The sequence below is a fragment of the Seriola lalandi genome, unplaced genomic scaffold (genome assembly GCF_002814215.2).
Source record: "Seriola lalandi dorsalis isolate HSWRI2012SDOR001 ecotype SW California unplaced genomic scaffold, Sedor1 jcf7180002054269, whole genome shotgun sequence".
NCBI lineage: Eukaryota > Metazoa > Chordata > Actinopteri > Carangiformes > Carangidae > Seriola > Seriola lalandi.
The window spans coordinates 302292-316436 of NW_019524822.1; the positions used below are offsets into that span (position 1 = coordinate 302292).

At 41.2% G+C, this 14145-nt stretch overlaps 1 protein-coding gene across 2 annotated transcripts in view; it reads right to left on the reverse strand.

Annotated features, from left to right (window-relative positions):
* Positions 1-14145, reverse strand: part of LOC111654309 (solute carrier family 41 member 1-like) — a 29037-nt gene that overhangs the window by 12636 nt on the left and 2256 nt on the right. For both annotated transcript variants that reach the window (XM_023405268.2, XM_023405269.2), the window contains exons 2-7: positions 13620-13975; positions 5538-5645; positions 4014-4085; positions 3754-3898; positions 2143-2289; positions 781-925 (exon numbers count right to left, since the gene is read on the reverse strand). In XM_023405268.2, coding sequence (XP_023261036.1) covers positions 781-925; positions 2143-2289; positions 3754-3898; positions 4014-4085; positions 5538-5645; positions 13620-13931 — 929 coding nt within the window. In that variant the 5' untranslated portion in view covers positions 13932-13975. The remainder of the gene's footprint in view (positions 1-780; positions 926-2142; positions 2290-3753; positions 3899-4013; positions 4086-5537; positions 5646-13619; positions 13976-14145) is intronic.

Below are 14145 nucleotides of genomic sequence, written 5' to 3' on the forward strand. Positions count from 1 at the left end.
ATAAAAGGCCTGTGGGGGGGTGTGATAGTGTAATCAGTGTCTAAAGAATAAAATACTATCATATGAGGCCTGTCCTGTATGTTCAGCCAGTCAGATCTGTGTACGAGTTAAGACACTGTGCAAGTGTTTGGTTGTTAATGCATCATTTATCTGTGATCCAGGCCAGGTTATATTTTGATGTCTAACTTCATTTATCAGTTAGAGGAACTGGACAATAGCTCTGACTTGCCTTTTGGTCAGTGCAATACATACTCTTGGATACTGTTGTATTTTCATAGTTTTTCTGACACCTGTTATTAGTCTGTGCTTTCATCAAGTTGGTATGACAATTGAATGCTGCACTGCATTACTTAAAAACAGGGAAATTATAATCACCCTGTAGTTATTGTTATAACTAACTATTTCCTGGTTTCATTCTGATTCCAGATGCATAACACAGAAGCCTGCACTCACATTAGCAGTTCGTTCACACAGTTTATTATTTAGTCTGCTCAGTTCAATCTGTTTTTTTCTACCATATGAGCCACAGATTGGGACTCTGCAGTTTGTAATTATATACTCCTGGGAAAAGAATAGATTGATGTGTAGAAAATGATTTTTCCTGCAGCATAAAGCTTCAAAGTACCACTTATATAGAAATCAAATGTCTAAGTAATTTTGTTTTATTCAAGTCTGTCAGTTTTTATTTTTGATTCAGCTTCATCACAAATCTTGAACGTAAAGCCTCAGTATACATTCCCACTAAATAAATCAAAGTGTGTGAATTTCTATATATTATACCTGCTAATAGACATGGCCACTATCACAGGCTGCCACCCTGAGCGGAGAACCTCACTGATCTGGGGGCTCTGTCGAGCCACCAACACCCACAGAGGGATCAGAGCCAGGAAGACCAGACACACCAGGGGGGACAGGTACCATATATCTGTGGAACAGGAACAGGTATGAGGCGGTGAAGAAATAAACATCTGTGAAATATATTGTCTGTTGTCATCAAACAGTGACCATCTTTACTAGATTTTCAGATGAATCTATGAAGTACAATGTTATTTCCTCACCCATAAAGTTGTTTAACGGTCCAGTAGATGTAGAGGACACAATAAAGGCAATAACTGACTATGTACTCTGTGACAAACTTAATTAAGCACAATTGTCTATTGTCTTGTATTGAATCTAATGTGATTCAATACAATTATTCTGCTGTAAAGTCAACTTGTTCTGTCTTTGTTGACGCTGCCATCGACTCTCAATGTCTCAATATAATGTCATCCACTGCAACACCATCTGTAACCGTGACCTCAGTAACAATCATATGAACTAATTTACACATTTCCAACGATGTCAACAAAAACTAAACATTATGAGCTTAATGTTACAGCAGGGCTGTTGTATTGGATTGCATTAAAAAAATCTTTATTGTAAGCTTCAGTGAGGCAGAAATCGCTGCAGGAATTTTCTACTCATAAATATCCGTGTTAAGTAAAAGAAAAAAAAAGGTTTTTCCTACATCTGACTAGAAATAATATAATCTAAATCAACATTTACAAGGCTTTCATTCACATGTACACAAACACTTTGACAAACATCAAAGAGACTCACACACACACACACACACACACACACACACACACACACACACACATGTACACAGACAGGCCCTTGAATAGATCAGGGACAGGCCACATACATTAAGAAGCTTGGAACAAAGAGAAGAAACAGTATGAACACACTTATTTAAAGTGCTATACTAAAGCACGAACACACACACACACACACACACACACACACACACACACACACACACACACACACACACACATCATGATGAGATGACTGGGAAAATAAATCAGAGTTTTGCTGCCATCTTGTGTTCTGGTTACCTGCATGATGTTCTGTAATGGTCAATATGTTTCATCTTGTTTGACTCATCATCAGTAATAAAGTCACTTTATAAGATCGATCTCAGATAAACATCATAAATCCAGATTTGTCAAGTTGAAGGGAACCGATAAATTCTCATCACATTCAGACGGTGCACAAAATATTGAAGTGACTGAACTGACTGACTGATAGCCATAACACACCAGAGCAGCACTGACAAGTGTGACACAGAGTCATAAATCTGATCTGAGTTCAGCTCACCTATATACTCGTAGAGTGTGCTGCTGACGCCGGCCAGCAGGGACAGGGTGATCAAATCCCCCAGGCTGGCAGCGATGGGGGTGGCCACGTTGTCGGGGTTGATTCCCACCTTCCTGGAGCCGATGATCACTCCGATCATCACCAGGCCTACGGGGGCGGGGGGGAGTGGAGCGAGGGTGATGAGACAAAAACAGAAAATAAGATGAATGAGAATCGGAATCAATCATTAGGGCAACAAGACAACATAATGTTGCAACGCTTTCAGCTAAAGTCTGTTGGTTTTTCTCTATCAACACACAATTTCCAAATCATCAAGCAGCCTCACAGAAAGGACAAACCCAGATTCAGACAAGCTGCATTTAGAACTGAGCAAAACGAAAAATGTGTTGTACATCAGAAAACTGATTTATAGAGACGTGTTGAAGTGGCAGAGTCAGCAGAGAGTTCTCCTCGCTCAGACGAAACCAGTTTAGTTTCCTCACTCTTCGAGCCTGATTAACACGAGAACATCTGTGGAGAGGATGAATTATAGATAATGCAGTAATTACATTTTGTGATGGAAGATGTGAGGATAGATGCTCAGCAAAAAAACCTGCTGGGTTTGTTTACTATAACTATGAGACATGAATCTGTTCCTTTCTATTTATGCATTAAAAGGAGGTTTTATAAACTGAATCACCTACACGATATCGTCATGAAGGAAATGTAAAAATCACTATTCCCACTGAAACCGTGACTCATGACACCTCATCTGTCAATATAAATGCAATATGATTTTTTTTTTGCCCTACTCTGATAGTGTTTTGCACTTTTGCAATTGTAAAAACACTAACACTAACAAAGCAGTAAGTCCTCTGAATACAAACACCTCATATTAGCAACACCGCAAGAGACAAACTGATGCAGTGAATGCATTACAGAGCATTTAATATAGATCTGTCAATTTAACCTTTATTATCTATATTTACAGGGATGTAGCATCTTAAATAAATAATATGAATGTTTACAGGGGTCATTTCAAATAAAATACTCACTTCCTCACGGCTATTTACGTTCTCGGTTTTGATAAGAATTAATGATCTTTTCACAGCATCATCTGATAATGATGAGAATGTTGTTTTAAAATGAAACAAATTGTGTGATAAAATGATTTTGATGCTGTGTGTGATGCATTATCTAATGTGATACAGACGCTTTCATTCATCTGTGAAGTCACTGGCATGAGTTAGTGGTATAGCAATTTGTGTTCAGAGTTTTGTGAAAGAACCAAAAAGTCACTCATTTTATTTACAACATCTAGGTCCTCTGACCTTCATCAGGTTAAACAGCACCAGCAGTATCATATCTTTTGGAAAAATGGTGTTCAACCCTCCAGCAGAGCTCAGAGACTGAGGCTGCACTGAAGATGTTCTGGTGGCATGTACAGTTTATACACCGTATACAGTGGGATGTGAGTGGCATTTGGTTCTGTCATAGTAACAGATTTAATTTAAGACTTTCTGCTGTGCAAGGACATGGCAGTGAAGCTGTGCTGCAAACTGAAACTCTGCTGTAAAATACTGCAATAGATGTTTCCGAGGCAAAACAATGAAAGTGTTGCAGGTCACTGACCTAAAGACAGAGCAGCTACAAAGGCAGTGGTGATGCTGCTGGCGCACAGAACAGCCGCCTGGTCCAGTTCAATGCCTCCTCTGGAAATGGCTCCTAAACACACGGCTGCCACTGCTGCGAGGAAGCCCACCACTGTGGCCTGAACCTGCAGAGAATGAGGAGAGACAGAGGACTTTATTCTTTCCCAAAACCCAAAGATGTTCAATTCACCAGGAGGAAAACAGTAAGCTGTGTGAATGTGTGCAGTAAATAGAAGTTACCTGTATTAGTGCCAGATTGCTGCACACCATCGTCCATTGTTTATCAGGGTCGTCCATTTGACCTGTGTTGGCCTAAAAACACCAGAGACACCAATTTCAGTAAGGAAGGTTCAACTGTTCAGATGTAGTAGATGTAGATGTAGATTTAGTTTTGACATGATTAAGTATTGAAACATGTTAGTATAGAACATTATAGCTCATTGTTTTAAACAGGCAGACGAGCAGACAACAGGTCTGACTTAGGAGATGAAACTGAAACTGAAAATCTTTTCTAAAGTTTTGGGTAGCAGTTTAAATTACAACCCACAGATTACAGTGTAATTACCAATGAAATAATACCAGGTACCTACTAGTAGGAACAAGGGAACAAGTACAAGAAATAAGAGGCAGTAACAAAGGATACAGGTCGGATGTGGTAATACATCACACTGTAAGTACTTTTATAATTATACAGTGCACATTAAATCATTACAGGATTCAGTACCACCGGGCTTAGTCAGTACTTCCTTTTGCACTAGCTATGACACGAGGCTGGGCTTCACATCAGACCTCAGAACAACACCACTGTTCCTCTGCATTCATCATCATTGTTAAAACACATAACTATTTCATTGCTACAGATATAACGGCACTTCTTTGGAATATTATTTGACATATGGTGCTCCATTATGGGATCTGCTGCCTCATTTTTCTTGTCCTGATAAAAAATAATGTTACCACTGTACCCTGTTAATATTCAGCATGTGTAATTTATTTCTTACGCTCTTACACTCAACCTCTTTGTCTCTTCTCCACCTGTACCTACACGTTTGTCCTGATATACAGTGGGGTCCAAAAGTCTGAGACCATGTTATCATTCACTTGAATGGGAAAGAGTTACTTGTAGGTACCAAGGTGGAAGTATGTTGTTGTTTTAAACCCCATAAGTACTAAATAATTACACTGTAATGTGTGGGCTTGTTGAAACAAGTTTCTGGAGTCAAAACTGATTGTTTGGTTGTTTGTGTTTCTTTCTCTATTGGACACTAGCGTCAGCGTCACCGTGTCCCCACATCTCAGCACTGAAGTCGGTCAGTAAAGTGTTATCATAACCTACACGGACGACAGATAAATACTCTGAGAATTAGACTCAGGCAGGTTGTAAAAGAACTACAAACTGCTGCAGCATCTGCCTAAGAGCCAAATACTAAAACATGAACCCTTGTCTTTCTGAATAATTTAACATGTTGCATTACACATTACTCATTATAAGAACCCTTTAACAGCTTAAGGTTAAAGTAGCTTACTTGGTGAACCTATGTGCAGCTCGGACTAAAGTAAACAGACCTCATTTTGCCAACAATATTAGTTTCTAATGACAACAAATATATTCTCCTGAGTGTGACTTTATAACTGAATCAACTGTGCATGAGAGACTGTAGTAGTGATATACAGTTCTCTGTTTCAACAAGCAATGGGTTTGAATAAAGTTGTTATGTTTTGAAACACATATGAAACTGCATGAAAACAGCCAGCCCTTCTTACAGCAGTGGAGAGGCGAGCAGCCAGGGTCATCTCCAGGTTTCCTTTGAGTCCGACCAGCGCAGGCACCAGGATGAAAACCTCCGTTATCACCTTAAACACCTCCCAGTGCTGGAAGACACACAAGGGAAAATAAAATCAAATATTGAGCAGACTGTTGCAGAACATCACACAAAAACATAAAACACAAAAATATAAATTTAGTCAATTACGATTCTTCCATCTTAATACCGACATATTTCTGTTCCACAAATCATCAGTGTCATCTCCATCACCACAGATGAACTTTCTGAACCTCGTCCCCTCCTGATGCTGTTAAATAAGCGCATAACATATTCTGGACTAACCCAGTAGCCTACTTTTCCTGCTCCCGCCTCTCTGGGCTTCGCCTGACGCCACGCCACAACGCGCAGGTTCACTGGGTTCAGAAGCGGTACAGTTCACAGAGTCTGCCTCATATTTTCTAACTACAACTCCAGTTGGCAGGTCCCAGACGGTTTAGATCTTTAAATAGATGCACATATAAAAAAAAAAAAACACACAACGCGGCTGCCAAGAGCAGAGTGATGTAGAGCACAGGCAGGCGGGGAGGCAGGGAATTAAAGATGAGAGGATGGACTGACAGAGCAGGCCGGAAACGGAGGAAGGAAAGAAGTAGGAGGAAGGAAATAGAGTCAGATAAGAAGTTTGTTATAAAATGAATAAATGATCAATATTAGTATAATATAAACAACAATCATGATCCAGGAGCTTCTCTACCACATATAACTACACATGATGCATGATTTAACGGCTGGTGTGCAAAACACTGTGCATGTTCACCTGTGCACACTCCAGAAGAACTGTCTTTTTAGCAAGTGTGTCCTTGTATGAACCTGAAAAGATTCATTTTTGCAGCAGATATAGCTGCTTTTAGAGTGGAGCAAAAACACAAAGGAAAGGTGTACAACTAAGTACAGTGGATATGCTTCTTCTTAGCTCCAATGATCAGCCAAGATATGAGAAAAAAAAAACACATTTCCCATGAGCCCAAAATTACTGCGGCTTCATATCACCATCCCAACAGAGTTAACGGGTGAGTCAAGTGGCTGTTGCAAGTTTAGAGATTTTTAGAAGTAAAATTTACAGCTTACGGTTAAAAAAACTTAACAGAGAGCAACTACGGTGGCTGACAACAGCCCAAAACACTTCCATTAGGAGAACCCCTAAAACAAACGCACCAGAAAAAATGCTGCATGTCATCTTTCAATGTGCACATAAATAAGCTTGAGTGGAAATGCTGGACATTTTCAAAAACACAATACAACAAAGTGCAAACAGTTGGATAAATCACAACCTCCATGAAACGTGGCAGATTTAAACATTAAATCTGTGTGGCGTGATGAATTACTACATGACACAAACATAGATGCCGTATTTCCATTACCAATAATATAATCTCTGCCTTTTGAGCTGTACCATGTCAAAGGCGTGGTGGCAGTGACGAGGTTTGAGAGGGGCAAACAAGTCCAGGCGGGAGACTAGAGGGATAAATGGAGGTAGAGTTGTGCTTTTTGTGCCCCGGTCTGCGCGCTCGTGTGTGTATCTATTTATACGCATCACGCTAAGGTTCTGGACTGGTAGGTCTAGCTGACGCCTGTCACTGGGAGGCTATCTTGGGACGTGGCCCACTTCTGCCTTAATACTACTGCTGCTGCTGCTGCTGCTGGGCTGTAATGGGCCAGAAGCCAAAACACTGAGCTCCTCAAGATCTCTCAGGAGGAAAAAAAAAAACAATGTTGATTTTATTTTTGCTCTAAATGTCAATACAATTACTGATATAAATTCTTCATCACTGGAGACACCACTGTTATATCATCAGCATGTGCATTTTATATCCACACTGAAGTAAGAAATATTGGAACTACGGCGAACAGTGTGGACATTTCCCTCTACTGCAGAATCCACTCTTCTTTTCTTAGTGATACCATGGTATCAAGGTTTCTTTTACCTCTCTCTGGCCTCCTCTCTTTCATCCTTCATCCACTAATTAAATTAACTGTTCACTTTTTATCCCAAGGCTCTCCTCTGTCTCCCACATCTAAATCAGATTTGGAAAGCTCAGAAAGCTGCATGTTACACAGGGATCCGTCTGTTGAACAGGAAATAGCACTGCTAATGAGAGAAGCAGGACTGTTAAAATGAATGTATATGTTGTACCTGTTGTACCTGCTTCAATATTTCCATCCATCCTTCCATCACTCCATCAAGCCATAGATAAATCCATCTATTGATTCGATTATCCATCCAGTTGTCTGCCTGTTTTTGAAGGAAAAACTGCACTCCATCTTCCCTCCATTAACCATCAGCCACTTTTTCCTCATCACTCCCTCCACACATAAAAGACTGAGGTCAGATACCTGCCTGAGTCATGATCAAGGTAGATGGGAATGACGAATATCCAATATGTAATAAAAAGCCAACGTCACTGACCTTTAATTTATACTTGTGGATATGAAATGATACCGGCTGAGACCACACTCACCCGGGCTGCAGGCACAGTCCATCTCTGCCTCCCACTGTTACTGGGTCATTCTTAATACTCCAATGACCCATTCAAATGTTTATGACAGCCTGTACACTATTCATCAATCTGTGCCACAATGATAAACTGTTTATGTAAAGTCAGTCCATCCAACCATTCGCCGATCCCCCCAATAACCTCAACGCTTCTTTGGTACCAACTGAAAAGTGTCCATAGAACTGAGTAACTGCTTTATTCAACGTTTTTTACCAGATTTAATCAGCGAGTGTGTTTGTTTTGGAGAGGACACCTCTGTGGATAATTCTACTACCGGTAAAAACCTCCTGAACGACTGACAGTGGGGGAATCCTAACCGGGAGTAGCTGACTGCAAAGACGGCAATGGTGGTGAAGACAACAACTCCCATGACCCCACGCTACTTCATGATGTCACCAAAGTCTTGTTATCATTTTGATTAAGAGACCTCTAGCAGCAGAAAATTACATACTATGCTAAAGTGTTTCCCAGCCCTTATCATACCTTAACCACAGTTTTGCCGTAACCACAATCTTTCCCTCCCCTTCACATACAGTGGTTGCCATGTGCACATATTGTAGAAAGCATCAAATTACAAGAAGTTGTACTGGATGTTAAAACTGGGAATTGGCAAAAAAAAAGGGATTAAGCCACAAAACTAAAATTTGAATTTGTATATGTCAAATAAGTATTCATAAAAACATATTGTTTTGGTATCAGCACCAAATTCGGTTATGGTATTGGCACTAATATAATTTACTTTAGATGGTACCCAGCCCTATCCATCAACCTGTCAATCAATCTCTCAAAACATATTCTTTGTTAGACTTCCATACTTGTATAAGGTCCATAACGATACCAGCGGAGACCATGCCGAGTCCCGACACCAGGTACGGCACCATAACCTGAGCAGCGATCAGCCAGGAGCTCTCTGGTAGGAAACCATGTTCCGATCGAGTCAACTTCCACGTCACGCCACGTAACTTTTTGCCCTGGTAGCGTAGCTCCAGCTCCAGACGAGTCACCACCATGTTGAACGAAGGGTTATCTAATCACTTATCTAAACGTATATTTATCTCATTGTCAGTGTGACTATCCAAATGTAAAGGTTGTTAAGGTGTTAAGACGAGGAGTGAGCAGGGTGAATGCTGAAGAAGAAACCAATCAATGTTGTTTTCCTTGGTTTAAAACAGGTCAAGGGCAAATGTTTCAAGCAGTCACTCAGGTCTCTCTTGAAGAGCTGAGAGACAGAATTTGTGAATGGTTGCTCCGCTCTTGAGGGATTACAAAGGTTGTTCTTGATTCATTCTTGACTGTGAACAAATGAAACAATCAGCTTATATAAACCCTTTTGACCTCTGGAGAAATCAGCTGCTGCCATGACTTCAGATGTTCAGAAGAGTATATCTAATTGTAAATGTGTAGAACATTGTCCCTTCATTTTCCATTTGTTCCTTTTTGTTTCTCAGGAAAAATCAAAGTTAAAGGCTTCAACTCTAACTTCAGGGCAATGGAGTGTGGCATCTTTGGCCCGGTGGTGAGTCAGCAGTGATGAGGTATCCTTTTGTCAGCACCACTGGGGAACACAGTCATTAACACCATTTCTGATTCATAGGTCGTAACGTTCTCTACAAACAAAGATACTCCATATCCACCGGTCTCTTTAAGTAAAGGTTAGTCAGATGGGTTTGACGTCCACACACAGGTTAAAGAGAATGAACCTCACAAAGGAGTCCTGATTAAGTCGGATCTACATGAGAATCCATTTGATGTGATTCAAAGTCCTTTCAGTTGAGTTTAATGTTTGTTGGATGTCGTCCTGAATCCTTTTAATCCTGTCTGGAATCCACTTGACCTCCAGTGTAAAAGGCACAGCTGTATCCTGTAAGTGATTGCAGCGCTTGCCGTGACAGCAAAATGATTGACAGCGGCAAGAGGATGAAGAATTGTCCAAAAGGTCTTGAGAGTCAGAAGTGGCAGGATCCCTTCATGCCTTTGTCATTCCGGCCCATTCCTCTCTTTTGGGAGTGAAGAGGAAGACGAAAAAAGCTCCATAATGTCAGTAAGTGATGCGAGAGGTCCACTGACGAGATGCAGCAGCCAGCTCCTGGCAGGCTGGAGTGTTTCTTTCCTCCTGTCAGCATCAGGGTAGTCCTGCTCCCTCTGCTCTGCTCTGCTCTGCTGTGACGTAGCAGAGAAAGAGGCAGGGCTGTCTGCGCTGCCCGACATGCAAACTCATGAGGGAAATGACCGGCTTACCGCCTCACTCTCTCCCTCCTCCTATTTTCTTGCTGCGTGTCTGCCTCTCATCCTACCTCCCTCTTGCCATGTGACATCCCTCTTTCTACGTCGGCCAGTCTTGCTGCATTTCTCTCTCCCCAGCATCCCTCTTTTCTCTCTCTCTCTCTCTCTCTCTATCTTTTCTATCTCTCTCTCCCTATCGTGACTCATTCTTTCTCTCTGTCCAGTCCCTCCATCTCCACGTCCGGTTCACCTGCTACATTCACACTGTGATCCAGTCACAGTCCTGGTACTGTATCAGCTTTTTCTATAACACCACATGTAAGACCAAACAATCATACGATGCTGTGTGACTGATCGCTGCCCAGCTTTTTAAGAAGCTGGACTGACCTAAAATATTGATTTCATAGCATCACAGGAATTACTTTGCTCTTCACGTTTTTCTCTTACATCCAAACATTCTTTTGCTCTCACTCTCTTTTTTTGAATGGAGGTAATGGGTTTTCTTTTCCTTGTTATTATTATCGAATCATATATTTAATCCCCACGTCAGCAGCAAATGTAAAATGTAAATCGCACATTCATTGTTTATTTTTTATTTTTACCATTAAGAATCAAACTCAGGGCAATAACAGTTTTAATAACAATAATAATAATAATAATAATTGATTTATTTATTTCTGTAAAATATCAAAATGTTGTTGTTTATATTTGAACAAATATTCACTCCAATCATGTTTGTGTTTATCTAATTTGTATGTGTTGTATGACAATAAACAATATAAATGTAGTACTCAAGGTCTGCTTACTAGCTTTTTCCAAAGCTAAAGGTAAAAGTATTATGGATGAAATAAGACATTGACATTTGTTTCACAAGATTCATCTCCATGACAACTGAGCAGACTCGATGACAGTGTGTTACGAATGAATGCTTCAAAATAAGTTATTAAGTGGACCATGAGTTGGCATAGTTTTCTCCACAAGTCAAGAATGATGTAGAATCATGACATAAAACTTAAAAGTTTAAGACTCATGGTGATCGAGTGTTTGATCATTCAAAATCAAATAATTTTAATGATCTATCCTGTGATTGTGAAGCACTTTCCAACCTGGCTTTTGAAGAATAGAGAATAAATAAATCATTCTTGATCAATCATCAGATTGTACAGTAGACAAGAAGATCCATGCATCATCACTGTGGATGCACCCTTAGACTGACACATGATGTGTCTTTCTTTCTTTCTCTCACCTACACACCCTTCTCATTTATCATTTATATGCAATAAAACAAATATAATCAACACCCCACACTCTTCTGTGTTAGAACAGTTTGGCATCATATCCGTTTGTCTCAATTAGTGGTGAGTGATCTGATGATCTTATATCATGGATGATCTTTGGCATATGATCTTACTTTTCAGATGAATCCTACAGATTACATCATTACAAGCTGCTATATTTAGATATTTTGTTAGCTGGTAAACAGGTAGCCTGCTAACTGCAGCTGGCAACGGCTGTCCTTGTTCTACTCTACAGCCTCAGTGAGCTTGGCATAGCTGCTCATGTACCAACTCTCCACCAGAGTGAAATCAGACCACCGTCACTAGCTGCAGTCCACGATGGTGGAGTTACAGTCTGTCCACGGGACCAGAGACCTGCCTGAAGGCAGGGTAACACAAAGCGGGACGAGCCAGGGCTAGTTGGTTAGCAACGACTGAACTTTCTGAATTAAACACTTACACACATATATATATATATATATATATATATATATATATATATATATATAGCACCTCATAAATAAATAAGACAGCATTGTGGGTGAAGAATAGCGGCGAGAGTACAAACATCCGAAAGAAGCATCAAAACGAAGGAAAGATACGAAATCACAACTTCCAGTCAGGACTTTCAAAATAAAATCAGAGCGGAAAGAGGATGCAGATATTTGTGAGTTGGGCCTTTAGCCTTGAGTTTTGTGTCCAGGCCATCAACCATATGCAAAACTAATCATGTGAGCACATGAGTTCAACTGAATGGGGTTACTCGTGATTCAGATAGTAGATTAAGATTCTACACAAAAAGACTGTCATATGATATTTTGGCCAGTTCGCTCACCTCTAGTTTCAAACATGGACGCCCCAATCCTCTGGGAGGCTTACCAACAACAAACACCTTTACAGTAGGTTTACTGTAACTTTACCACCACAACACCATTTTTACAAAACATACTGTACAGGTGGTATATCTAAATGGACTGACAAAGATGAGTAGTTGAGCTGGAACAGGAATGAATGATGAGAGGTCCCAGTCCATTTCAAGCCAACAAGTAATGTTATGGAGGCGTCAGAAATATATTTTCATAATTGTGTAATGCAGCCCAAAGGCCCAAAGTAAATCTGAGTGAGCCACAACTTGGAACGCAAACAGAAACCAGTGAAACTGAAAGAGCCTGTTGGCAGATGCAGAGTGTAGGACGTAACATGTAGGACTACAGTTACAGGTATGACAAAAGGATACACAGCCACAGGCCACAGTAATAATCCTAATAACTGACAGAGAAATATTCTTGTCTTTATCTCTTTTCCGTTTCAGACAGCCTGCTCTCCGTGTCCTTCTACGTCCCCCGTGCTTTTAGACACAGCGCTCAGCCGAACCTGTGACTAATCGCCCTCCATCAGATGCAGGAGGGCAACGCACTCTGAAGAGGAGACAGTGGAGGAAATCCTAATGAGCAACAGATGGAGAGAATGGAACGAGCCATACAAGGATAGACGCGTGTTTATCAGAGGACGACAGAGAGGAAGAAAGAGCTACCAGCTCATCATAAAGCAGACAGCAGTGTGTCTGATTTCCCTGAGCCCAGCTGGCTGCACTCCGAATGTCAGGGATGCCTGGCAGAGGATGAAGACACAGCTAGTTCTCACACACACACACACACACAAACACCCGCACAGGTATCGACTCGACATCAATCAAAAGCGAAGACACGGACACACAAACGCACTCAAAGAATAAAGAGAGCCCTCAGGTGACGTCTAGAACAAAGACTCCTGTGAAAACCTTCACAGCAGCTGAGATCAGCAGCTTTTCTTAAAGTACAACAACAACAATTTTCTAATACAATATTTCTCGATGAAAACACAAAGCGCAGAGTGGGGCCTGTTTTTGGTTTTTACAGTTGCTATCGAGAGACGGGGGGTGGAGGGGGTTGCTGCGGTTAGGACTAACCCTTTATGGTACGCACTCTACCAGGTAAGAGCATCAGGGGTATCACAGGTTCCAAGGCTGATTGTTGAGACACTCACCTGTACACTGTCCAGCACCATGCCGGCCATCACCATGCCCATCCCAGCCAGCAGGTAGGGAAAAAGCACCTGGAGACAGATAACTATGGACGACTCCTCCTCCACCTTGGCCACCGGCACCTTCGGCCTCTCCACCAGCTGCTTCTTCGGGGGAGGCTGGAGGACCGGAGGTAAGAGGAGGTCATCCTGTCCATCTACGCTGCCTCCCGGCCCGGCACTGGGACTCCCACCGACGCTCTTCCCCTTAGAGCGGGACTTTTTGTTCTTTCTCCTCTGCCGGGTCTGCTGTGGTGGTTTGTCCTCACCGGGCATGGTGACAGTGGTGGCTGTGACAGTTGGGACGGTGTTGTTTTAATCTGGGAATACAGAATTAAATGGGACATTTAGAGGGGAAACTGTTATTTAATCACACTTGTAACCCCAAATGTAAAAAAGAGCAAAAGGTTAACAGAGAAGTCAAAAATAAAACTTCATATACATCAAAAAGTAACACAGTCAGTTAGATGAGCTGGTAGAAATCTACAGA